The sequence below is a fragment of the Symphalangus syndactylus genome, chromosome 7 (assembly GCF_028878055.3).
Source record: "Symphalangus syndactylus isolate Jambi chromosome 7, NHGRI_mSymSyn1-v2.1_pri, whole genome shotgun sequence".
Lineage (NCBI taxonomy): Eukaryota > Metazoa > Chordata > Mammalia > Primates > Hylobatidae > Symphalangus > Symphalangus syndactylus.
In genome coordinates, this window is record NC_072429.2 from 143,411,823 (window position 1) to 143,437,933 (window position 26,111).

At 51.9% G+C, this 26,111-nt stretch overlaps 1 protein-coding gene across 4 annotated transcripts in view; it reads right to left on the reverse strand.

Moving 5' to 3' along the window:
- ARHGAP39 (Rho GTPase activating protein 39) overlaps nucleotides 1-26,111 on the reverse strand; it is a 149,281-nt gene that overhangs the window by 62,004 nt on the left and 61,166 nt on the right. For 3 of the 4 annotated variants that reach the window (XM_055287698.2, XM_055287703.2, XM_055287702.2), the window contains exon 2: nucleotides 11,593-11,753. In XM_055287698.2, coding sequence (XP_055143673.1) covers nucleotides 11,593-11,672 — 80 coding nt within the window. In that variant the 5' untranslated portion in view covers nucleotides 11,673-11,753. The remainder of the gene's footprint in view (nucleotides 1-11,592; nucleotides 11,754-26,111) is intronic. The other variant, XM_055287701.2, reaches the window with a different exon arrangement.

A 26,111-nucleotide genomic window follows, 5' to 3' on the forward strand; every position in this document is an offset into this window, starting at 1 on the left:
AAAATACCCAGCATCAGGTGTTTATAGCAATGCGAGAACGGCCTAACACAAGTGACTGCAAGGCCAGTCTACAGAAGGCTGGGGGGGCAGCGGTCACCACGTGACATCTCAGTGTGCACCGAGGGGTCTTTGTCAGCTCCAGAGACTCCCCTACCCCCCCACAAGCCAACCTGCTGCCCTAGCCCTGCGTGGGAACAGAGCCAGCATGGAGACCCCAGCCAGGGCCGAGGCTTGTCTCCTCCTGGTCCCTGGCCGTGAGCCTTGTTGACCACCCCAGGGCCCAGCCAGAGGATGAGGTCGCCCTGACCCCCAGCCCTCACCCCTGCCCCGTCCAGGCCATTCTCCATGCTGAAGATGGAAGAAACTCCCCAAACTGGACCCTGGTCATTACACCCTTGACACCTTCCACAGCCGGCACTGACCCTGGAGCGGGGCAATTCCCGGCAAAGCCCCCATCCCCCTGCTCCACTCCCCAGCTTGGCCGGGCTCTGTCACCTTTGCTGCCATGACCTCCTGGAGCCGGGCGGCTGCGCAGGCCTGGGGTGCAAGGCCAGAGGCTCACGGTCCCCCAGCAGGTGCCTTCCCTGTCCATACACCTCCTCTCCCCAGCCGGAGCCTGGACCCCGATGGACAGCTGCTCTGTGTAAGGAGCACCTTCTGGGACGTTGAAAAGGACAATGGCAGATGCAGCGGCCTCAGGGCACCCAAGGAAACCCCAAGAAGGCACCTGCAAGCAGACACCTGCAGGAAGCTCGTCTTGAGGCCTGGGGGAACCAGAGGTAGCAGGGCCACCGTGAAGGGCCTGAGGTCTGGGCTGACCTGACCTAATTCAGGTGAACGGACCCCGAAGAAAGACTTGTTTGCATCCCCTTCCACCATGATTGATCCCTGGGCGCCCCCAGCCATGCAGAACCTCCTGGCTTGTCCACCGGGAGCAGGATGAAGGCTCCGGGAGGCCAGTGGTGCTGGGGGACAGGGTGCGTGCCAGAAGAGAGGTGAGGGGTCGGGGAGCAGAGGCGAGGAAGGGCAAGGTTTTCGGCCTGAGCACCAGCAGGGGCGGGGCTGTGTCAGGTCTGGGGTCAGAACTCAGGACGCACACCAAGGACAGGACCACGTGGACCCAGGTCAAACGCGGTGAGCAGTGAGGTGCCCTCGGCATCAGCACGGCCTCCCCGCCCGGAAGGAACAGGCCCCGTGTGCCAGGGTGGCTTCCCCTGGATGGTGGCGTCGCCTCGTGCTGCCTGCTCTCCTGTTCTCGCGTCACTTCTGTTAGATTTTAGCAGAACAAAGTTGAGATACTCCCAAAATAGTTTTTCTGAGTACAGAGAAGCTCAGACAGCAGAGAATCGAACATTCTATGCCCTAAAAGAAGTAATACCAATTGTTATTTTGTTTAAAATGTACCTTCAAACGAATGTAATGGGATAATTCTCTCTCAACAAAGAATAGCATTTTGTTCCCTTTTTAGTGCACTCCTGCGTGCGTGTTGGCAGAATACCAGCCTCCTAAGAACACTGAGGGCACCTCCTGGGGGACAGCATTGAGCCCAGACCCTCGGGAAACCTGGGCACCTCCTGGGGGACAGCATTGAGCCCAGACCCTCGGGAAACCTGAGGGCACCTCCTGGGGGACAGCATTGAGCCCAGACCCTCGGGAAACCTGAGGGCACCTCCTGGGGGACAACATTGAGCCCAGACCCTCGGGAAACCTGAGGGCACCTCCTGGGGGACAGCATTGAGCCCAGACCCTCGGGAAACCTGAGGGCAGACAACAGCATGGAAGACGCTGGGCCTTGGGGAGCTGCTGCCCAGAGAAAGGCACGGGCTTCAGAACGCAGAGGGTGACCCGGCCTCAGGGGTCCCACAGACTGGCTGGAGCTGGACCGCAAGGACAGAGGGGTACAGCTGGTGGCCCTGCATGCTGGCTCTGCACAGGGCGAGGTGGGGAGGACATTGTGTGGGCTGGGGAACTCGCACCTCAGCCCTCCACCACAGAGGGTCAGCATCAACCCACAGATGCAATCTGAGGTGTGTTTGCGGAAGATTTATTCGGCAGCAGTATTTAAAATGAAGTGGGAAGAGAAATAAGCCATTTGGTGACAAAGGTGGAAGGATGCAAGATGTCTACGATCCCCAGGGGACTCAGGGTACCCGGGGGGACGGGCCTCTTTCCAGAAGCTGCCGTAAAGGCGGAACAACCTTCCTGCAGCCCGTTTCTTGGAGATGTCTGTTTGCAGACAGTGATCGGCCCACATAAGCCTTTTCTAATGAATGTAATGAGTGCCATGTGCATGCCACGCAATTTGCCAGGTGCTGGGGACACAAGAGTGAACAAGAACATGCCCTGCCCTGCAGACGTAGACAAGGGTGTCGAGACCACTCAATGAGGAAAGGAGAGTCTCTTCAACAAACGTGGAGGTGGACGTCTACCTGCAAACAAATGCAGTCAGCCCCTACCTCATGCCACACACAAACATTGATCCAAAGTAGACGAAAGGTCTCAACGTAAGAGCTAAACTGACAAAACTCTTAGAATAGACAGGGCGACTCTGCATGACGTCGGATTTGGCAATGGATTCTGAGCTATGACACCAAAAGCACATGCAATAAGACAAACAATGGAAAAACAGACTTCATCAAAATTAAAACTTTTGTGGCCACCACCGAGAGAGTGAAAACACAGCCACAGGATGGGAGAAAACAGCTGCAAATCATCCATCTGATGAGGTTCACAAAGGACTCTCCCAATTCAGTAACAACAGGGTAGGAGCCTGGGAGGTAGAGACTGCAGTGAGCCCTGATCTACTGCACTCCAGTCTGGGCAACAGAGTGAGATCCTGTCTCGAAAAGAAAAAAAAGACAGACCGGGTGCAGTGGCTAACACCTGGAATCTCAGCACTTTGAGAGGCCGAGGCGGGTGGATCACCTAAGTCAGGAGTTCAAGACCAGCCTGGACAACATGGTGAAACCCCGTCTCTACAAAAAATATAAAAATTAGCTGAGTGTGGTGGTGCACACCTGTAGTCCCAGCTACTCAGGAGGCTGAGGCAGGAGAATCGCTTGAACCCGGGAGGCAGAGGTTGCACTGAGCTGAGATTGTGCCACTGCACTCCAGCGTGGGTGACAAAGTGAGACTCTGTCTCCAAAAAAAAAAAAAAAAAAAAAAAGAGATAAATACCCCAGTTTAAAAATGGGCAAAATATCTGAACAGACACATCTCCAAAGAAGATATGCAGATGGCCAATCTACATTAAAAGACACTCATGATCATTAGCCACAGAGAAATGCAAATAAAAAAATCAAAACCACAAGAGACACCATCTGAAACCCACTGGAGGTAAAAACCATAATAACAAGTGTTGCTAAGGATGTGGAGAAACTGGAACCTTTATACATTGCTGGTGGGAAGTGGGAACATTAAATGGTGTGGCCACTGTAGAAGAGTTTGGTGGTTCCTCAAAAAGTCAAACATACCGGCCGGGCACAGTGGCTCACGCCTGTAATCCCAGCACTTTGGGAGGCCGAGGTGGGCGGATCACCTGAGGTCAGGAGTTTGAGACCAGCCTCACCAACATGGTGAAACCCCGTCTCTACTAAAAATACAAAATTAGTCAGGTATGATGGTGCATGCCTGTAGTCCCAGCTACTCGGGAGGCTGAGGCAGGAGAATTGCTTGAACCCGGGAGGTGGAGACTGCGGTGAGCTGAGATTGCGCCACTGCACTCTGGCCTGGGCAACAAAAGCGAAACTCCACCTCGAAAAAAAAAAAAAAAAAGGTTAAACACACAAAAATTAGCCAGGTGTGGTGGCAAACACGTGTAGTCCCTGCTACTTGGGAGGCTGAGGCATGGGAATCACTTGGATCCGGGAAGTAGAGGTTGCAGTGAGCCAAGATCGTGCCACTGCACTCCAATCTATGCAACAGAGTGAGGATCTGTCTGAAAAAAAAAGTTAAACAGGCTGGGTGTGGTGGCTGTAATCTCGGCACTTTGGGAGGCTGAGGTGGGAGGATCACTTCAGCCTGGGAGTTGGAGGTTGCAGTGAGCCGTGACTGCACCTTCGCACTCCAGCCTGCCAAGTACCAACCTTTCTCGAAAAAAAAAAAAAAAAAACCAAAACACAGAGTTACCACCTGATCCAGCAATTCCACAACTAGGTATATACCCAAGAGAAACGAAAACATTTTCACACAGAAATCTGCACACAAATGTTCATGGCAGCATGATTCATAATAGCCAGAAAGTGGCAACAGAGCAAATGTCCTTCAACTGGTGCATGAATGAGCAAAATGTGGCCCATCCCTACATGGGAATATTGTTCAGCAGTAACAGGAATGCAGCCCTGACCCAAGCTATGGTGTGGATGAACCTGGGGCACGTCGACGTGAGCGAAGGACCACTCGCAATTCCACGTATTTGAATCGTCTGGAGTTCGTGAATCCCACAGGACACAACACCGGCCCGACGTGCCCAGGGCTGGGGAGGGGCTGCTGCTGGGAGTGGGGCTTCTCTGTGGGGGGCGGATGGTGGCAGCAGCTGCACAACTCTGACTGTTCTAAGAGCCACTGGACTGCGCACCTTAGAGGGTGAGCTTTGTGGCATGTGAATTATATAAAAAAAGGGAGTCTGGCAGGTGAGGGGCAGCTGGGCTGGGCTCTCGCTGAGAAGGCCCCATCGGGCTGTCCTCAGCCAAGAGGTCCCAAGAGGCAGGCAGGTATCTGGGAACATGTGGAGGGTGCAGAGGCTGAACGGGCCACCAGGGTCCATGATGGCCATGGCGATGCTGAGCCTCCAGCCACCACAGCTGGCCCCGAGCAGACCCTCTTGGTGGGTCCAGTGGGACCACTCCCCAAGGCATGCAGCCCCCAGCACAGCTCCTGGCTGTACAGCCTCTGCCAGGGGTACCTGGTGTCCCTCCCGCCTCGCCGCCGTCTTCCCATCACCCCTCCCTGACCTGCTCTTTGTTCCCAGATGGCGTCCTCTTTGCCACACTGCTCCTCTTTCCAACCTTATCACTCTGCCAGGTGGCAGGTGTGGCCAGCCCCATACCAATCACCACAAACACCCGCAGAGGACACCCAGACCAAGCAGCAGACACCAAATCCCCTCCTCACCCAACAGGCTGCTCACAACTGCACACGACACACAAAGGAGACAGCGGCCCAGCAGCAAACCCACGTGACCGGAACCCAACGGGCCCTGGCGGTAGAGGGGGACGGCTGAGGCCTCGCCACCTCGGCGCTGTCCACCACCCTTCTGTGGGCATAGGGGGACGGCTGAGGCCTTGCCACCCCGGCGCTGTCCACCACCCCTCGGTGCTCTGCCACTGCTCCTGTCTGGCCTCAAGACTTTGTTCCTGACAAGTGACTCAAAGGTTAAGCCCTTCCACTCCCTCCTGGTCTCCCAAATCAAGGCCTAGCACTCTAGGGCATTCACTCATGGGGTGAATCCAGACTGGCCATGAGGGCCGCATGGAAGGGTGCTGTGCGGGGGCAGGGAAGCCCTGCAACGGTGAGCACGTGGGGGAGGCATGGCCTCTCAGGCCTCCTGCACAGAGCAAGGCACTGCTCTTTACCAGGCAAGCATCCAGTGCTGCAGGCCCCAGTTGGCGTGCACTGCCAGGGTCCTCGGCGAAGATGAGAAACGGCACACAGACAGAGGGCCCACTGGTGCCGCAGGACCTAGCACATGCTGCAGGAGCGGCCACCATGATAGACCGTCCTCCAGACCCGCAAGGGTACCACACCCCTAAGCACTGGAGAGCGCAGGCTCTGCCGGCCAGCCCCACCTTCCCAACTCTGCCTCCAGGCCCAGGGCATGTGTCCAGGCACATCGTGCTGTCCTGAGGCCAGCAGGAGGGCAAGGCAGGTCTAACGCCATGAGATAGAGTCCCGACAGCAGAGGCCATGGCTCCTCACATCAGCCGTGGTGAGGGAGGAGCCGCGGGAACTCCCTCTGGGCCTTGACATCCCTGGTTCACCTGTGCCCAAGGAGACCTGGCTGACTGCCTGTGGAGCCTGGGAGGAGGGCGACCGGAACCCTAACAGCCTTAGGGCTGTAACGAGGCTCACAAAAGCAAGGTGAATCCAGCAGGAGACGCATTTGCTCCATGAAGAGCAAGGTGAATCCAGCAGGAGACGCGTTTGCTCTGTGAGGACGAGGTGAGGCAGCTCCACCCGATGCAGCAACCACCTCATCAAATCCCAGGACACTCCCCACCAGCAGCCACACCGCCCTACGCCTCCAATCCAAAGCCCAATGTCTTCTCTGGGTGGGACCGACTGGTCCTGTCTCCATCTAGAAGAGCACATGGAGGGAGGGCGGAGGCATCTTTGAATCAAAGGACTGCAGCTGGGGAGGGAACTCAGGACACAGATGGTGAGCTGCCAGAAGCTGGGGAAGCTACGTGCCCAGGCTGGAACCCCAGCACACTGAGGCGTGGACAGAGAGCCCCTCGCTGCCCCTCGCAGATCTACGCGATGCCCTTGAGGATGGGGGCAGGGGGCAGGGGGAACCCAGGATCAGTCAGAGAGGCAAGACTCTAATCAATGGGGCCGGGATTGCTGACTTGGGTTGATATGAAAAACAGTCTGATCAAATGGGAAAGGCAAAACTTTAAGACTTTTAGAAGAAAATACATGAAAAATTTCAGGAGCTCAGTTAGGAAAGGGCTCCCTAAGACACAAAACCAGAGAAAAGGCAGGTGGACAGAGAACGCTGGAGCTCAACACATTGGCTCATCAAAGCCACCAGCTCCGACACAAAGGCGCGACACAGACGGAGACCGTCATCCAGGCTCAGTCAACATGCAACTGTACCCGGAACACACAGGGACGCATCCACACCACAAAGGCTAAGAAACATGACTAAACGGAAGAAAAGGCCAGAGGAGATTCCCAGAGGTGGAAACCTGAGGGCTAAGAACACACGGAGATGCTCAAACCCACCAGGTAGGAAGCCATGCAGACCCACCCGCCAGCAGGGAAGGAGAGTCCGGCCAGAGTAGGAGCTCCGTGATGGGGAAGGAGCAGCCTGGGGAAGTCCAGAGGGCGCCTGGCATGGCCTTGAAGGCTGGACACCTGCGGGGCCCTTTCCGCGTTGTGTGTAAAGGGGAAACTCGGAACCCAGCCTTGGGTGTCAGTGGAGGGATACCAAGGCGCCACATGAGGACACATGAGCCCCAGGGAGGCTGGGAAGGAGCAGAAGAGACTCTGGATGAGGCAGGTGTGGCTGGGCACAGGACAGGAGGCAAGCAGGACCAGACAGACGGGCAGAAGCAGCCCCAGCTCCTTACAGAGCCCGGGGCACGAGAGAAGGCACGGTGCCCCTCACAGAACGCAGGCAGCCTCAGCCTCTAACAAATGGCACAGGGACAGCCAGATGCATGTGGAAAACAAACAGGTCAGACCACACCTCACACCACACACAAGAACCAACTCTAAGCAGATCTGGGATCCAAAGGCAAGAACAAAAGTATGTCAGCCTGTGAGCAGGTGCCACGTGCTCTTCCTCAGTCGCCTGGATGGAGGTGACTGAAAACACAGAGGCACTGAAGAAAGGATGGCCAATCTGACTACACAAAAATTCGAATCCTTTCACATGCAAAACCACTACAAATAAAACAGATTTTGGCTTTTTAGACACATTTAGTGGAACATTTACAGTAAGAGCTCATGTCTTTAATATATAAATTTGAGCATGAAAAGATAAAAAATACCATAGAAAAAGGGCAAAAGAGAAGAGCACGCAATTCACAAAGTGAACAGTAATACACGGAGGGTAGCTGCTTCAGCGATCATCAGAGCCCCAAGCCCAGGCTGCACAGAGACCCCAAGCACCCGCCCACGCATCTGACAGCAGGCAGCAGTTGATGGCCCCGATGGCCTGGGGTTGGTGCTGCTCACAGAAGCCCCAAGGACAGCACATCCAAAGGCATCCTTGGACCTAGCAGTCCCTGGTCAGAAATTCACCTGCAGATGCACTCCCCAAACTCAGAATTATACAAGCAGACTGCTGCTGCACTCTTGTAATTGCAGAATATGCGAAATTACCCACATGGCCAACACAAGACTGAGGCACACACACAATAGAGGCCCAGGAAGCTTTGAAAAAGCAGGACGGCAATCTCGATGGTCTGGGAGGCAGTGATGTCTAGGGCATGTTTTAAGTGGAAAAAGCAAATTGTGCAAAGAACACATAAATCATGATACCATTAGTGTAAGAATGAAGGGGAAATAAGAAAACATACTAACATCTGTTTATTCTTCACAACAGAAACCCAGGAGATAAACAGAAAACAAGATGAGTTTCTGCCTGCAGCAGGTAGGCAGGTGCAGAAAGGGCGCAGGGAAGAGGCCTGGCTGAATGTGCCTGCGTCCGGTTGGGGCTTTCGGAGCGTGCGAATGGTCTATATATTTAAAAGACAAAATTATATCAGGAAGAATAAAAAGGGAGACAAAATAATCTCTAACTGAAAGTAACGAACCAACGGATGCCAGAACCATAATGAAGAAAAGAGACAGAGCTAATCCAAACAACTTACGAACACAGGATGAGCCAGTGTCGCATTCCTGGGAGACACGTGCACATGAGGGAATGCAAATGAACCCTGGCTTTTTTTAGTGCATATATTTTTGTAGTGGAATGGGTGAAGCAATTCTGAACCAATTTTAGACGAATTATCAGATGAGCAAGTGAGTAAACACACTGGTGTTCTTGGGAGCCAGGGAAGAAGAGATGTGACGGAAGAGGAGACCACAGAGCAACTCTCTGTGGGAGGGACGGGACTGGGGCACCGTGTGCGCTCAGCATTTCCAGGAGGCGTGTGTGTGCGTGGAGGCGTGTGTGCGACCTCGTGTACCTGTGTGCGTGCGCATGGAGGTGTGTGTGTGCTCATGTACCTACCTGTGTGTGTGTGTGTGTGGAGGCGTGCATGTGTGCTCGTGTACCTACCTGTGTGTGTGTGGAGGCATGAACGCGTGCTCGTGTACCTACCTGCGTGTGCATGGAGGCGTGTGTGCGTGCTCGTGTACCTACCTGCGTGTGCATGGAGGCGTGTGTGCGTGCTCGTGTACCTACCTGCGTGTGCATGGAGGCGTGTGTGCGTGCTCGTGTACCTACCTGCGTGTGCATGGAGGCGTGTGTGTGAGCTCATGTACCTACCTGCGTGTGGAGGCATGCGTGTGAGCTCGTGTACCTACCTGCGTGTACATGTGCATGTAGGCATGTGCGCGCTCGTGTACCTGTGTGCGTGTGCGTGGAGGCGTGCGTGTGTGCTCGTGTACCTACCTGTGTGTGCATGTGTGTACCTGCATGTGTGGAGGCATGTGTGCATGCTTGTTAATCTGTGTATGTATGTGTGTGCGTGGAGGCGAGTGTGTGCGCTTGGGTACCTGTGTGTGTACCTGTGTGTGTACATGTGCATACTCCTGCCTAATTTTCTAGTTCTGTGTGCTTAGGCCAAAAAGCTCACACCTGTAATCCCAGCACTTTGGGAGGCCGAGGCGGGCAGATCATGAGGTCAGGAGTTCGAGACCAGCCTGACCAACATGGTGAAACCCCATCTGTAGTAAAAATACAAAAAATTAGCCGGGCGTGGTGGCACGCACCTGTAATCCCAGCTACTCAGGAGCCTGAGGCAGGAGAAATGCTTCAACCTGGGAGGCGGAGCTTGCAGTGAGCTGAGATCATGCCAGTGCACTCCAGCCTGGGCGACAGAGTGAGATTCCATCAAAAAAAAAAAAAAAAAAAAAGGCCAAAAAGCAAAAAGCAAATACAAAATACACTGCAGTAGCACTGAATGTTCTAAGAACCCAGACCTTGTTCTCTAAGACCAGTATTCCCTAAAAGGAACCAGCACTCCCTAGACAAACAGCTGATTCCAAGGCTGAGCAGGGCAGCTGTGCCAGGAGGAAGGAAGCACTTGCATGAATGAGGACGTCAGGGACACAAGAGCCAGTGAGACGCTCAGGGGCCTATCTGGGCACATGTGCACCAAGCCAGTGAAGAGCAAGAGCAACATAAACCCCGAAAAAACCCAACGGAGCTCAGAGCCTACATCAGCGAACAAACGAATGAAGATCAAACAAACGAATGAAGAACGAACAAACGAATGAACAAGGAGACAGCAGGACTCCTGCTCAGGTCAAGGCCAAGTGCGGATCTCCGCTGTGGAAGGTGCACAGAGTCCTGGAGAGACCAACCACATAGGGAGGCACAAAGCACCAGACACGGAGCCGGGCCCAGAGCGCCCAGAGGTGGCCGCGAGGCAGCAGCTGCACCTCGGGGGGTGCGGGCAAGGCCTCTGTCAGGGTCAGAGGTCGTGCTGCCAGGTGAGGGGCGGATGGACAGCAGTGTCTGCAGATGCGGGGCCTGGGAGGACCCAACACCACCTGTGTGGCATCCTCCTGAAAAACTGTCAGACAAACCCAAACCAAGGAACTCTCTATTTTACTTTATTTACTGTGACACGGGGGTCTCACTCTGTCGCTCAGGCCAGAGTGTGGTGGTGTGATCTCAGCTCACTGCAGCCTAAACCTCTCCGGCTCAAGGGATCTCCTCACCTCAGCCTCCCGAGTAGCTGAGACCACAGGCATCTGCCACCACGTCTGGCTAATTTTTGTATTTTTTGTAGAGATGGGGTTTCACTAGGTTGCCCAGGCTGGGATGACCTGTTTTAAATAGGGTGACCATTACCTTAAAAATATCAATGTGACAAAAGGCAGAGAAAAGCTGTGGAATTCTTCCAGATTAAAAAAGGCCAAGGAGAGAGAGGCAGTCAGGGGCAGAGCCGACCTAGAGGCATGGGATGCTGGCTGAGACGGGACAGGGCCAGATTTACTTGTGGTAACAAGTGTCCTGGACTACCTGCAAGATGTCCTGAGGGAGCTCACGCTCTCACACTGCGACCCCCCAAAAGCATTCAGAGGTGACGGGAGCAATCCTAGCCACAGGGTCTCTGGGCAAGGGCACTCGAGCGCTCATGGGGCTGTTCTTATTCTTGTAACTTTTCTGGAAGCATGAAATTATTTCCAAATAAAAGCCTAGAAATCAGGGCAGAGCAGTGGCTCACGTCTGTGATCCTAGCACTGTGGGAGGCCTTGGCCTCCCAAAAGGATCGCTTGAGCCCAGGGGTTTGAGACCAGCCTGAGCAACAGACCTCATCTTTACAAAAAATTAAAAATCAGCTAGACGTGGTGGTGCACGCCTGCAGTCCCAGCTACTTGGGAGGTGAGGTGGGAGGACTGCTTTAGCCTAGCAATTCAAGGCCGCAGTGAGCTATGATCACACCACTGCACTCCAGCCTGGACAACACAGTGAGACCCTGTCTCCTCAATAAATAAATCAATGAATAAATTAGAAAGTCAAAAATTAGAAAGATAAAAACAACAAATCACGGCGACCCACATCTGCAGGACCGTGGGCCAGAGCCCTGAGGGCTGCGCTGTGCACAGGTGGCATCGGCCATCCAGGCCTTGGGAAGAGCCAGTGACTCCGCGGAGAATCTTGCACGCACACTGCTCTCTCTACAGGAAGAAAGCAGTTCCACCCACTCCTGAGGCCCGGGCAGCTCCGCAGGTCGGTCCGCTCCTTACCGAGTGCTCGACCCTGGAATCCTCGACTCTGGCAGGTCGACATTATGGCTCCTGCACTCATAGTCCTGTGTCTGGGACATCGCTGTCTGCTTCCTCGCCCAAGTGGACAGACGTCAGGGCATCATCGGGACAACACCAGCATCAGACGGGAAGGTGCTGCACTGCAAGAGAGGAGAAGCAACAGTGCTGATCTGGAAAACGCCTCACCACACCGACCACCCAGCCGAGCCTATCGCCGCAGAGTGGCCGGACAGAATGAAGATGGACTCCGCGGCACCCGTGAGCTGCCCCCGGGCAGCCAACCCCACTCCCCAGTGCTCCTGATGCCTGGTCCTGGGTTGCAGCAAAGCCTGGCCAGCCTCACACGCAGCAGGGAGACTGTGCCCACCAGCCAGGATCCAGCCCATGCCAGTCTGAGACACCAGCCCCACTCCACGATGGGCCGGGGCAGGCACAAGCCAAGCATCGCGGGGCCGCGGGACCGCAGGACTGGAGGACTGGGAGGAGGGTGAACAGGAGGACACAGGACCTGCTCTGCCCTCACTCTCAGCCCCACATCTGAGACTCAGTGTCCCCAGCTGTCCACAGGCGACACTCGCTGGCAGTCACTGGGGAAGGACGTGGGACCACACGCGTAGCACAAGGGTGCTAGGAGCAATCATGTTCACACGGACCACCTGACTTCTGACAACAATGCTGTGTTCACCAGGTGTACAGTCCATCCTTGAAAAACACGGGTCTGAGCCAGGAGGGTCACATATACGTGGATTTTCTTCCTCCTCTGCCTCCCCTGAGACAGCACAACCAACCCCCTTCCTCTTCCTTCTCCTCGGCCTACTCAATGTGAAGGCAATGAGGAGAAGATCTTTAGGATGATCCACTTCCACGTAATGACAGTAAATATATGTTCTCTTCTTTATTATTTTCTTACTACTATTTTCTTTTCTGACTTTATAGGAAGAGTACAGTAGATATTACAATAGCATACAAAATGCATGTTAATTGACTGTTGTTATCCGAAGGCTTCCCATCAACAGCAGGCTGTTTGTAGTTAAGGAGGCGGCGGCGGAGGAGGAGGAGGAGGCGGAGGCAGAGGCGGAGGAGGAGGAGGTGGAGGATGAGGAGGAGGCAGAGGAGGAGGCGGAGGAGGAGGAGGCGGAGGCAGAGGCGGAGGCAGAGGCGGAGGAGGAGGAGGAGGAGGCGGAGGAGGAGGAGGTGGAGGATGAGGAGGAGGCAGAGGAGGAGGAGGAGGAGGAGGAGGAGGCGGAGGAGGAGGAGGCGGAGGCGGAGGAGGAGGCGGAGGAGGAGGCAGAGGAGGTGGAGGAGGAGGCGGAGGAGGTGGAGGAGGAGGAGGAAGAGGCGGAGGAGGAGGAGGAGGCGGAGCAGGAGGAGGAGGAAAGTCAGACATGGGTTTTTGACCACCTGGTGGGGGTCAGTGTCCCTAACCCTGAGTTGTTCAAGGGTCAAACGTGAAAAAAATGAACCTTGACCTCTATCTCATCCAATCTCGTATGCAAAACTTTTTTTTTTTTTTTTTTTTTGAGACGGAGTCTCGCTCTGTCACCCAGGCTGGAGTGCAGTGGCGCAATCTCGGCTCACTGCAAGCTCCGCCTCCCGGGTTCACGCCATTCTCCGCCTCCCGGGTTCACGCCATTCTCCTGCCTCAGCCTCTCCGAGTAGCTGGGACTACAGGCGCCCGCAACCACGTCTGGCAAATTTTTTGTATTTTTAGTAGAGACGGGGTTTCACCGTGGTCTCGATCTCCTGACCTCGTGATCCGCCTACCTCGGCCTCCCAAAGTGCTGAGATTACAGGCGTAACCCCCAATCTGAGAAGTGAGGAGCGCCTCTGCCCGGCCACCCACCGTCTGGGAAGTGAGGAGCGCCTCTGCCCGACCACCCACCGTCTGGGAAGTGAGGAGCGCCTCTGCCTGGCCGCCCCGTCTGGGAAGTGAGGAGCGCCTCCGCCCGGCCACCTATTGTCTGGGAAGTGAGGAGCGCCTCTGCCCGGCCACACATCGTCTGGGAAGTGAGGAGCGCCTCTGCCCGGCCACCTATCGTCTGGGAAGAAGTGAGGAGCGTCTCTGCCTGGCCGCCCCGTCTGGGAAGTGAGGAGTGCCTCTGCCCAGCCGCCCTGTGTCTGGGAAGAAGTGAGGAGCGCCTCTGCCCGGCCGCTCCGTCTGGGAGGTCTACCACGGAGGCCAGAAGCAAGGTGGGGGCTGGACGTGGTGGCTCACGCCTGTGGTCCCGGCACTCTGGCGGGCGAGGCGGGTTGATCACTTTGGGCTAGGAGTTCGAGACCAGTCTGGCCAACTTGGCGAAACATGAAAAGTACAATAGACAAACCAACCAACCAACTCAGTGACAACAAAACAGGTCTACCCTGGAGTCATACTCTAATTTTTTCTATTTTCATCCCTTTCTGATCCTTTATCCCACTTTCTTTTTCTTCCTCTTCCTTCTCCCTCTTCTTTGTCAAATAGAGGATTGAGTTATTATCACTGATCCATATAAAGTCCCTCTCTCATTTATTTTAACTCCCACCCCCCATTTCTATTCCCCGACTTCCCATGTGCAACCTTCCTAATATGTTTGATACACATCTTTTTGTTTGTATGTATTTTTAGAAAATGTTTATTGTTTTTGTGTGCAAAAACAATTAAAAAAAAATTTAAAAAAAAAACGAAAAAGAAAAAGAAACTCAAATATTTTTAATTTATTGTTTGAGAGGAAACAGGTGACCTGCCTGTACAGCTTCAATCTTTTTGAAAAGTAAAACAGCAGCATCAGTGAAGTTCTAAAAAGCTAAAATGAATCCACCACAGCCTGAGAGCCACCTTAACCAACCCCTTCCCCTGTGCACCTGCTTTCCATCCTTAGTCCATCCTTCCATCACGGGTTCCCACATGCTCACCGACCTCCTCGTCCTCTTAGACTCAACTCAGGCGTCACCTCTCAAGAAGCTTCCTCCCATCTGGGACCCCACGCCACAGTGAGCCCAAATGCACCGGGTCTGCAATCAGGCACTGCGAGTCCCCAAACTCTGCTTTTCATTGTTGAAGTTGTTTTAATTATTCCAGGTCCTTTGCATTTCTATATGAATTTCAGAATCAGCTTCTCGATATCTACAAAATAGCCTGCTGGGATTTTTATTGCAGTTGTGTTGACCTATCGATGAGTATGAGGAAAACCAGCATCTCACCTACATTAAATCTGATCTGTGAGCAAAATATCTCTATCTAGTTGGGTCTACTTTCTCAGCAATATTTTTTTAGTTTTTAGGTTTTTTTTGTAGTTTTTAGTGTACAAATCTTGCATATATTAGTTAAGTCACCCTAAGCATTTCATATTTATAATACTAACAAAATATAATTTCAAATTTTTTGTTGCTAATACAGAAAAAAGTTATTTGTTTTTACAATTTGATCTTGTAACCTTGATAAACTCACTTATTAGTTCTAATTGCTTTTTTTCCACAGACTTATTATGTTTTCTACAGAGATGATCATGTCAACAGTGAATAAAAAGTTTTACTTCTTCCTTTCCAAACTAGATCCTTTATTTTTCTTGCATAATTGCACTGGGAAGAACCTGCAGTATTATTACTGAACACAATTAGGAAGAGTGAACATATGTGCCTTCCTCCTAATATCAGGGAAAGCATCCAGTCTTTTACCATTAAGTATGATGTTGACAGTAACTTTTTCATGAATGTCTTTTGTAAGGTCAAGGAAGTTCCTTTGTATTTTTAGTTTGCCAAGTTATTTTCAAATCAGGAATGGATGTTGGATTTTGTAAAATACTTTTACTGTGTCTATTGAAATGATCACATGGTCTCTCTTTAGTTTGGTGATAGCTGGATTCCATCAATCAATCTTCTGTTCTTAAACCAATTACGTATTCCTTGTATAAATGCCAGTTGGTCACGATGTATTGTCTTTTTTTTTTTTTTTTTTTTTTTTTTTTTTGAGATGGAGTCTCAGTCTGTTGCCCAGGCTGGAGTGCAGTGGCATGATCTCGGCTGACTGCAACCTCCACCTCCCAGGTTCAAGCGATTCTCCTGCCTCAGCCTCCCAAGTAGGTGGGATTACAGGCACCCACCACCATGCCCAGCTAATTTTTTTGTATATTTGGTAGAGATGGGGCTTCATTACGTTGGCCAGGCTGGTCTTGAATTCCTGGCCTCATGATCCGCCGCCTCGGCCTCCCAAAGTTGCTGGGATTACAGGCGTGAGCCACCGTGCCCGGCCATATTGTCCTTTTTATATATTCTCAAATGGGATTTGATAAATTTTGTTAAGAATTTTTACATCCATATTCATATTCATTTTTGCATCTATTTTCTTCTTGTAACATCTTTGGTTTTGCTATCAGAGTAATACCAGCATAACAAAATGAGAAGTATTCCCTCCTCTCAAATTCCTGGGAGAGTTTATATAGAATTGCTATTATTTCTTCCTTAAATGTGTGGCAGAGATTCCAGTGAAGCCAGATGGGCATGCAGTTTCTTTGTGGGAAGGTTTTCAATTACACATGGAATCTATTTAATAGATACAGAGCTGAGCAGGTTCTAAAAATTTCTTCTTACGTGAGTATGAATGGTTTGTCTTTTAAGGAACTTGCCCATTTCATATAAAATTAATCACATTTGTTGGCATAAGTTATTATACCATACTATTCCTTTATATCCTCTTAAGAGCAACAGACTCTGTAGCGATGCCACATCTTTCATTTTTGACACTGATATGAGAAGTTTTTTTTTTTTTTTCACTTTCTGGCTAGAAACTTATCGATGTTGCTGATTGCCTCAAAAAGACAGCTTCATTGTTTTTTTTCTATTGTTCTGTTTTCATTAATTTCCACTTTGATCTTTGTTTCCTTTCTTTTGCATCCTTTAGACTTAATTTGCTTTCCTTTTTCTAATTTCCTAAGCTAGAAGCAGAGTTCAGTGATTTGTACATTTAAAAAAAAAAATTAGGGCCGGGCGTGGTGGCCCACGCCTGTAATCCCAGCACTTTGGGAGGCTGAGGTGGGCGGATCACGAGGTCAGGAGATCGAGACCATCCTAGCCAATATGGTGAAACTCCGTCTCTACTAAAAATACAAAAAAATTAGCCGGGTGTGGTGGTGGGCGCCTGTAGTCCCAGCTACTCGAGGCTGAGGCAGGAGGATGGTGTGAACCTGGGAGGCGGAGCTTGCAGTGAGCTGAGATCACGCCACTGCACTCCAGCCTGGGCGACAGTGAGAGACTCCGTCTCAAAAAAAAAAATTTAGGTATTTAGTGTTATAAAATATCCCACTGAGTACAGCTTTCATGATATCCGACAAGTTCTGATATGCTGTATTTTCATTTTCATCCTGTTCAAAGAGTTTGTTTGTTTTTTTTTTTTTTTGAGATGGAGTCTCGCTCTGTCACCCAGGCTGGAGTGCAGTGGTGGGATCTTGACTTGCTGCAACCTCCACCTCCCAGGTTCAAGCGATTCTCCTGCCTCAACCTCCCCAGTAGCTGGGATTACAGGCATGTGCCACCACATGTTAGCCAGGCTGGTCATAAACTCCTGAGATCAAGGGATCCTCCCACCTTTGCCTCCCAAAGTGCTGGGATTACAGGCGTGAGCCATCACGCCCAGCCTCAGAAAGCTTTCTAACCTCTCTTTTGATTTCTTCTTTGACTAATGGAACATATACTCAGTAACTAATCATGTTCCAGATATTTTTTATTGGCTTCTATTTTTCTCAGAGAACATAATTTATATGATTTGAATTTGTTCAAGTTTATTGATGCTTTCCATGGTCCCCTAAAACGGTCTATCCTGATAAACGCCCCGTGTGCACTGGAAAAGAATGTGCTGCCGGGTGAAGTGCTGTATAAAGCCAATCGGATCAGGCTGGTTGACGGTGCTGATACTAATTTCTGTTCTACTTGTTCTATCCATCACTGAGAAACAGGTCATGAGAGTCCCAACTACAACTGTGGATTTGTCTACTTCTCTTTGCACTATCAGTTTTTGCTTCATGTATTTTATAGCTCTGTTATTCGGTGCATACACATTTACAGTGTCTTCTTGATGAATGAAGTATCTTCATCCTAGTAGTTTCCTTTGCTCTGAAATCAGTACATTTGATGTTATAGCAACTCCGGATTGCTTTACATCAGAGTTAGAATTGTGTAACGTTTATCCTTCTTTTACTTATAACCTATTTATTTATTTAAATTTAAAGAGGGTGGCAAGGCACAGTAGCTCATGCCTACAATCCCAGCACTTTGGGAGGCTGAAGCAGGAGGATCCCTTGAGGCCAGGAGTTCAAGACCAGCCTGGGCAACATAGTGAGACCGTGTCTCTACAAAAAAAAAATTAGCCAGACGTGGTGGGGTGCACCTGTATTCCCAGCTACTCCGGAAGATGAGGCAGGAGAATCGCCTGAACCCGGGAGACAGAGGTTGCAGTGAGCTATGACTGCACCACTGCACTCCAGCCAGGGCAATAGAGTGAAGTGAGCCATGACTGCACCACTGCACTCCAGCCAGGGCAATAGAGTGAGATCCTGCCTCAAAAAAAAAAAAAAAAAAAAAGGTTTATTTTAGCCTGCATATATGTGGGTATTGATTTTTTATGCAATCTGACCATCTTGCTGTGTGTTACCTGTTCTATCTGTTCTATTTTCCTCCTTTCTGCCTTCTTTGGATTAAGTATTTTATGTGGGTCAACTTTATCTCCACTGTTCACTTATCAGCTGTAATTTGTTGCTTTGCTATTTTAGTAAATGCTTTTGGGTTTATAACATACATCTTTTTTTTTTTTTTTTTTTTTTTTTTGAGACGGAGTCTTGCTCTGTCGCCCAGGCTGGAGTGCAGTGGCGCAGTCTCGGCTCACTGCAAGCTCCGCCTCCCGAGTTCACGCCATTCTCCTGCCTCAGCCTCCCGAGTAGCTGGGACTACAGGCGCCCGCCACCGCGCCCGGCTTATTTTTTTTTTTTATACATTTAGTAGAGACAGGGTTTCACCATGGTCTCGATCTCCTGACCTCGTGATCCGCCCGCCTCGGCCTCCCAAAGTGCTGGGATTACAAGCGTGAGCCACCGCGCCTGGCCATACATCTTTAATTTGTCATACTCTGCCTTCAAGTGCTATTCTACCATTTCAAATATATGCATTTACCATTTTCTTCTCTCCTGGTCTTTTATTTTTGCCATTTTTGTCAAATATTTTATTTCTGTATATGTTATAAATTCCTCTGTTACACAGTTACTATTCTTAAACAATTACATTTTAAAGAGAGTTAAATATCACGTATTTACCCATGTAGTTACCATTTCCAGTACTCTTCAATTTTCTGTATAGATCCAGATTTCCACATGGTCTTGTTTTCCTTCAGCCTAAAGCATCTGTAACATTTCTTTCAGTGAAGGTCTGCTGTAATGAACTAGTTCAGCTGTTGTGTGTTTGAAAACATCTTTATGTCGCCTTCACTTAAAAGATATTTAGGTATAGAATTCTTGGTGGACAGTTTTTTCTTTCCTTTCAGCATCTTAAACACACTACACACCATTGTCTTCCTACTTGCATTGCTTCTCATGAGAAATCTGCTGTCATCTGTGTCTTTGTTCCTTCATACACAAAAGGCCTTGTTTTTTTTTTTTTCTGGCTGCTTTTAAGATTTATCTCTTTGTAACTGGTTTTGAGTAACTTGATGATGATGTGCCTTGCGTGATTTTCATTTCTTGTGCTCAGGGGTCATTAAGATGGTCAGATCATGTGACATGAATCCATTGGTCAACAAAGAAAAAAGAAAGAAAAGATGGTCAGATCGAGGCTTATAGTTTCCATCAAACTGGGAAGCTTTTCAGCTATCATGTTCTCAAACAATTCTTCTGTCCCTCCCTTCCCACTTAGGGACTCCAATCGCACAATCGTTAGGCCTCTGAAAGTTGTCCTACAGCTCAGTGATGCTCTTGTTTGTTTTAAAGTATTTTTCTTTTCCTTGTTTCAGTTTGGAGAGTGTCTACTGTTTCGTCTTTAAGTTCATTAATCTTCTTCTGCAATCTCTGATCTACCATTAATCCCATCCAGTGTATTTTGTACTTGGACATTTTCATTTCAACTCTGATTTGGATCTTTTAAAATACTTCCATGTCTCTACTTAACGTGTTCAGTCTTTCCTGTTGCTCTTTGAACACATGGAATACAGTTATAATAATTACTTTAATAACCTGTCTGCTAAACCTAACATCTATGTCAGTTTTGATGGATTTTTCACTCCAGTATGGGTTCTATTTTCCTGTTTCTTTCCATACCTGATAATCTTTGGTCGGATGCCGGACATTATGAATTTTATCTCTTGGAAAGCTGCATATTTTTTGTGTTCCTTTTTTTTTTTTTTTTTTCGAGATGGAGTCTCGCTCTGTCGCCCAGGCTGAAGTGCAATGGTGCGATCTCGGCTCACTGCAACCTCTGCCAAGTGATTCCCCTGCCTCGGCCTCCTAAGTAGCTGGGATTACAGGTGCGTGCCACCACGCCCAGCTAATTTTTGTATTTTTAGTAGAGATGGGGTTTAACCATGTTGGCCAGGCTGGTCTTGAACTCCTGGCCTCAGGTGATCTGCCCACCTTGGCCTCCACAAGTGCTGGGATTACAGGTGTGAGCCACCGTGCCCAGCCCGTTACTATTCTTGAGCTTTGTTTTGGATCCAGATACTTGGAAACTGAAAATGTTGATTCTTGCTTCTGAGATTGTCACACAGCAGCAGAGTAGCATTTATTCTAGGGCCACCTGTTCTCCACTGGGTACACTACCACATGCCCTGTGCGTTATGAGGTTTCTCAGTCAGCCTGCTGGCAACAGGCACTCTTCTTAGTGTTTTGAGACCTCTGAGTACTTACTGTTCCCTCTAATCCTTCCAGGTGACTTTTTCCCTGGTCTCTGGTAGTTTCCTTATATGAACGCAATGATCAGTATGATGTTGAAAAACTAAGAGGAATCCTCAGCCCATCCTTTTGTTCCCCATTTCACCCCTTACGAGTCTGGATCGTGGGGGCAGAGGCTCACACCTGTAATCCCAGCACTTTGGGAGACCAAGGTAGGAGGATTGCTTGAGCTCAGGAGTTCGAGACCAGCTGGGCAAGATGGCAAAACCTGATCTCTACCAAAAAATACAATAATTAGCTGGGCGTGGTGGCACACGCCTGTGGTCCCAGCTACTTGAAAAGCTAAGGTGAGAGGATTGCTGACCCCAGAAGGCTGATGCTGCAGTGAGCTATGACTGTGGCACTGCGCTCTAGCCTGGGCAACAAAGTAAGACCCCTTTCTGTAAAAATTAGAATAAAAATGAGAGTCTGTATCTTATAGAAAAGTGAAGCACATGGGCCTTCTGCCTCATCTTGCTAGATGTCTGCCTATACTCAGCTCCCCCGAGCCACAACCCCATTCTTTTAAAATACTCATCAATGCTATCTCCAAAAATCCATTCTTGTTAAACAAAAACCCAGCCTGCTGGAGACCTGATATGGCTGTCACTGCTTCCCGTCTGGCCGACACCCTCCTCTGCCATGGCTATTCCTTAGGCCCATTGTGGATTAAATCTTGTTCCCTATTTTTCATTCTCTTTGTTCACTGCAGTGAGTTTCAAGAAGGGAAGCAGAATAAATGAGTCTTTACTCAGCTGTCATTTCCAGAAGGCCCAAGTTCCATTTTCAATGCTGTTTTTAGTTTTCCCGGTTCTGAACAATGAACCCAGTCTCATGCTCTGAAAGCTCGGCTGTGAGCTGGAGACACAAGGCCCCATTCTCCCCGCCCAGTGCCTGGGCCAGGCTGAGCAAAGATGCGACCCCAGTGAGCAGGACAGGCACGTCCGGCATTTGCCGCCCCTTCAGCAGCTGTGCTCACCAAGGCCGCCTGCTCCAGGACAGGCCGGGTTGAGAGGTTTAGATCTGTGACCCAGCCCATCAGCAAGCCACGGAATGGACTTGGGAGGTCAGGGCCGGCTTCTTCACCTTTCTGGGAGGGGGAAAGGAGGGTGTCGGGCACACCCCACTTGGAGAGGACGGTGCTGGTTGGAGCCACCTGGATGCACAGAAAAAGAATTTCTTACTGTGGTGTGGCTGCTGCAACGCTTGCAAAGCCGCTGCCTGGCCCTGGGGCTGGCGTTACACCTGGCTCCGTCTGCGTGACAAGTTCCTGAGATGGGCAGTCTGGAGGGGTCTCTATGCCTTCAGGACACATGGACCTGCCTGGCAGCACAGCCCCTTCCCGGATCCTCTGTGTCCATGGTCAAAAGAGAGACCTGGTCTGTGACCCGGGACAGGCCCCCCACAAAAGGGTCCTGGCTTGTTCATAAATTCTGAATGAGTGTGGCTGTGGGTTGCCCCTGGCTTTCAGAGAGAAATGAGAAAATCCATGGAAGGGCTTTGTAAATGCAGGAAACAGAGGCTCAGGCACTACAAGGGTCAGACCCCTCCTCGGAGCCTGCTTGTGTCCTAGGAGGCCGCCTGGTCAAAGGGTGCTCAGCTACTCCTTTGACCCCCTCCAAGCTGAGCCTCCCAAGCCAACCTCCAGGGTAAGAGATGAGGCTACGCCCTTGTTGCTGACTCTGAGCCACTGCCTCACCCCAGGCCGCCCTGGGCAGCAGTCAGGAGGTGGGGAGGGCAGGGGGGGCCCAAGGGCCACGGGGTCAGCATCCAGGGGCGGCACAGTGGCCTCAGGCAGCAGGAGGGGTGCAGGGGGACCTGGGTCCCCCGAAGGAAGGTGAGCTCCAGTGGCATCCTGTGGTGCAGGGTACTTTTCTTATTACTCAAACCTCTTTACAAAATGATTGTTTAAAATCCAGTAAATAAAAATGTCTTCTGCTCACTACCATATATGCCCAATGCCCAGTGAATCAATTTTGCCCAATAAATCAACAAACACTATTTTAAAACAAAATAACGCTGGGCGCGGTGGCTCATGCCTAGAATCACAGCACTTTGGGAGTCCAAGGCAGGAGAATCACTCGAGGTCAGGAGTTCGAGACCAGCCTGGCCAACATTTTTAGTCTCTACTAGAAATACCAAAATTAGCTGGGCACGATGGCGCACGGGCTGTAGTCCCAGCTACTCGGGAGGCTGAGGCAGGAGAATCACTTGAACTAGGGAGGCGGAGGTTGCAGTGAGCAGAGATTGTGCCACTGTACTCTAGCCTGGGTGACAGAGCGAGACTCTGTAAAAATAAACAGACAAACAAACAATTGGGTGATTTCAGAAGTCCTTCTGAATAAAGGTGATGGTACGAGGGCCTGGCACCTCAGGTCTCAAAGGGCTTCTCACCTGTCACTGGCTTTGGCAGGCGAGACAAGCAGCGCAGCACCAGCAAGAGCCAGGAGACCTGAGCACCCAGGGCCGCAAACCAGGAGACCCGAGCACCCAGCGTCGCAAACCGGGAGACCCGAGCACCCAGGGCCACAAACCAGGAGACCCGAGCACCCAGGGCCGCAAACCGGGAGACCCGAGCACCCAGGGCCACAAACCAGGAGACCCGAGCACCCAGGGCCGCAAACCGGGAGACCCGAGCACCCAGGGCCGCAAACCAGGAGACCCGAGCACCCAGGGCCGCAAACCGGGAGACCCGAGCACCCAGGGCCGCAAACCGGGAGACCCGAGCACCCAGGGCCGCAAACCAGGAGACCCGAGCACCCAGGGCCGCAAACCGGGAGACCCGAGCACCCAGCGCCGCAAACCGAGGGACCCGAGCACCCAGCACAGCAAACCAGGACACCCCCAGCTCGGCTGGGCCTCCTAGGAACACAGCCTTCAGGCTGAGAGCCCAGCCTTGGCCCCAGGAGATAAGAAACTGAAAAGATAAAAAAAAAAAAAAAAGGCAGGAGCAGGTGAACTCTGCCAGCCGCACCCACTCTGGTCTGGTTTTGTGATCTAAAGTGAGGTTTTTGTTCTTTTAATCATGGAATCTAGCTTCTCACCTGGTTTTGTTGGTTGCCTTTCTGTACAGTTTTATGTTTTGCTTTCATCTTCTGCATTGATTTTTAAAATTCTATTCGTTTTTCCTTTCTCTTTTTTGAGGCAGGGTCTTGCTCTGTCACCCAGGCTGAACTGCAGTGGTGCAATCAGGGGTCACTGTAGCCTCAACCTCCCGGGCTCAAATGATGCTCTGGCCTCAATCTCCTGAGAAGCCGGGACCACAGGTGCGAGCCACCACGCCCAGCTAATTTTTGTATTTTTTCTAGAGATGGGGTCTCTCTATGCTGCCCAGGCTGGCCTTGAACTTCTTGGCTCAAGGGATCTGCCTGCCTTGGCCTCCCAAAGTGCTGGGATTCCAGGTGAGAACCACCACGCCTGGCCTAAAATTCTATTTTTAATGGAATAGAATATTTTAATTTTTATTAGGTGGTTATTGTAACATTTCTCAGAAAATCCTGAGCTCCACCCTTTCAAGAATCGCTTGCCTGCCTGCACGGCAAAGCCCGACCTAGCCCAGGGCCCCTTGTCCCCACCCTCTCCCAGACTGGGGTCCTGGTGTGGAGCTGGGGCCACACGGGGTCCTGAGAGGGCAGGGCTGGTGCTGAGGGGTCTGTCATGATCACGTCCCGCCTCTTCTTTTCTGCTCAGTAATCTCGCATGAGCTTTTTAAAAAGAATCCACTTTTCAATTTACTGATGTGGAATTTTTGTTTTTGCCTGTGTTCATGGGTAGTTTAACAGGTGATGGGAGAGGAAGCTTCTGGAGGTCCCCGTGGACTCTATCCTGAGGCTGTCCACCAGAATGCTGTACCCAGAGCCCTGCCTGAGGTGGGGGCTGCTGCCTGCAGAGGTTGTGGTGGGCGCGAGCAGGCAGGCAGAGGGCACGGAGCAGGCAGGCAGAGCCCCCAGGAGGTGCCTCAGCCGTGCGCCCTCCGTCCCCAGGCCCAGGGCCAGCCTCAGCCACCTCCCCCTCTGCTGGGGCTGCCGCCTGCTCAGCTGGGAGGGAGGTCCCTGAAGAGGCCGGGCGCAGGAGGCGGCTCCCCGCAACGCGGCACCTGGTTCTCGTGTGGGAGGTGCAGTGCTGGGCTTCCTGGGAGCAAGTCCTGCTGGGGCCTCCCCAGCCCCTGGCACTGGCTACCTCCTCCCGAGGCCCTGTGGCGCAGCGTGAGCAGGACCGCGGGTGCACAGCCACAGTGGCGGCACAGTTGCGCACTGGTGACAGTGGCCTCACCTGGTTCTTCCCAAAACCCTATGAGGCAGGTGTGCTCCATCCTCATCCTCGTCCTGCAGACGTGGGGCCCCTAGGGCCTGCGGTGGTCTCTGTAGCAGTCAAGGCCACAGCCCAGCCTGGTCCACAGCGGACACAGGGAGCAGGACAGGCCCAGAGAGCAGGACAGGCCCAGGACCCAGGCACGTCACAAGGGCTTCCCGCCCCCACCTCGCACTGCCGGAAAGTTCCGGTCATGAGTGGGCAACAGGCACTTGCTTCCAACGTCCCACGCCGAATCTGGAACAGAGGATACTCTGTGCCAGCTCCAGACAGGGTCTGCTGGGAGAGCAAGCGCGGAAACAGCATCTGCCTGGGCTGGCGACGCCTGCCATAGACCAGGGTGCCAGAGGCCCCTCGCTCCAAGAAGCGCGGGTCCCCCATCCCCGCTCCAGGGCTGGCGCGCAGCATGTGTGTGGGCCTGTGTGTCCCAGAGACAGGGTGTGTGTCCGTCTGCATGTGCGCCCATGTGCGTGAGCCTGTGTCCCTGAGAGCGTGTGCGCCCGTGTGCGTGAGCCTGTGTGTCCCTGAGAGAGCGTGTGTGCCTGTGTGCACGTGAGCCTGTGTGTCCGAGACAGCGTGAGTACCCGTGTGTGTGTGAGCCTGTGTGTCCCTGAGAGAGCGTGTGTGTCCGTGTGTGAGCCTGTGTGTCTGACAGAGCATGTGTGTCCGTGTGTGAGCCTGTGTCCCTGAGAAAGCGTGTGTGCCCATGTGTGCCTGTGTGTCCAAGGGAGTGTGTGTGCCCATGTGTGTGTGACCCTGTGTCCCTGACAGCATACATGCCCGTGTGCCTGTGAGCTTGTGTATCCATGACAGCATGTGTGCCCACGTGCGTGTGAGTACGTGTGTGTGAGTGCATGCCCACTGCCCAAGCAGCCCTGCAATCTGCCGAGTTTGCATGCCTCACAAGAGTGATGGCTCCAAACCCAATTCAGGTCCAGACTGCCCTCTCTGACCTGACTCACTGGGCTGCCCTGAGCACCGCCTGTGCCTATCCACCTGCCTCTCCAGGACAGACGCCTACGTCTGAGAAGATGCTGGGTCAGGCAGGGACTGTGAGTACAGAAGAGGGGCCGTGAGGACCGGCAGGAATCCCTGAGGCCAAGCTACTGAGGCGGCCACTGTGCCCTCGAGGTGAAGGTGCTGGGAAGGAACTGGGAAACTGAACAGCAACTGGAAAATGCCAGGCACAGGCCCGTCCCTCGGCAGCCCTGCTGTCACCAGCCTGTGAAGGCCTGCTTTGCAGGAGGCACATGGTTGGAGGGGACCAGACTCACCACCCAGAGCCCCAGTTGGCAGCTGTGCTGG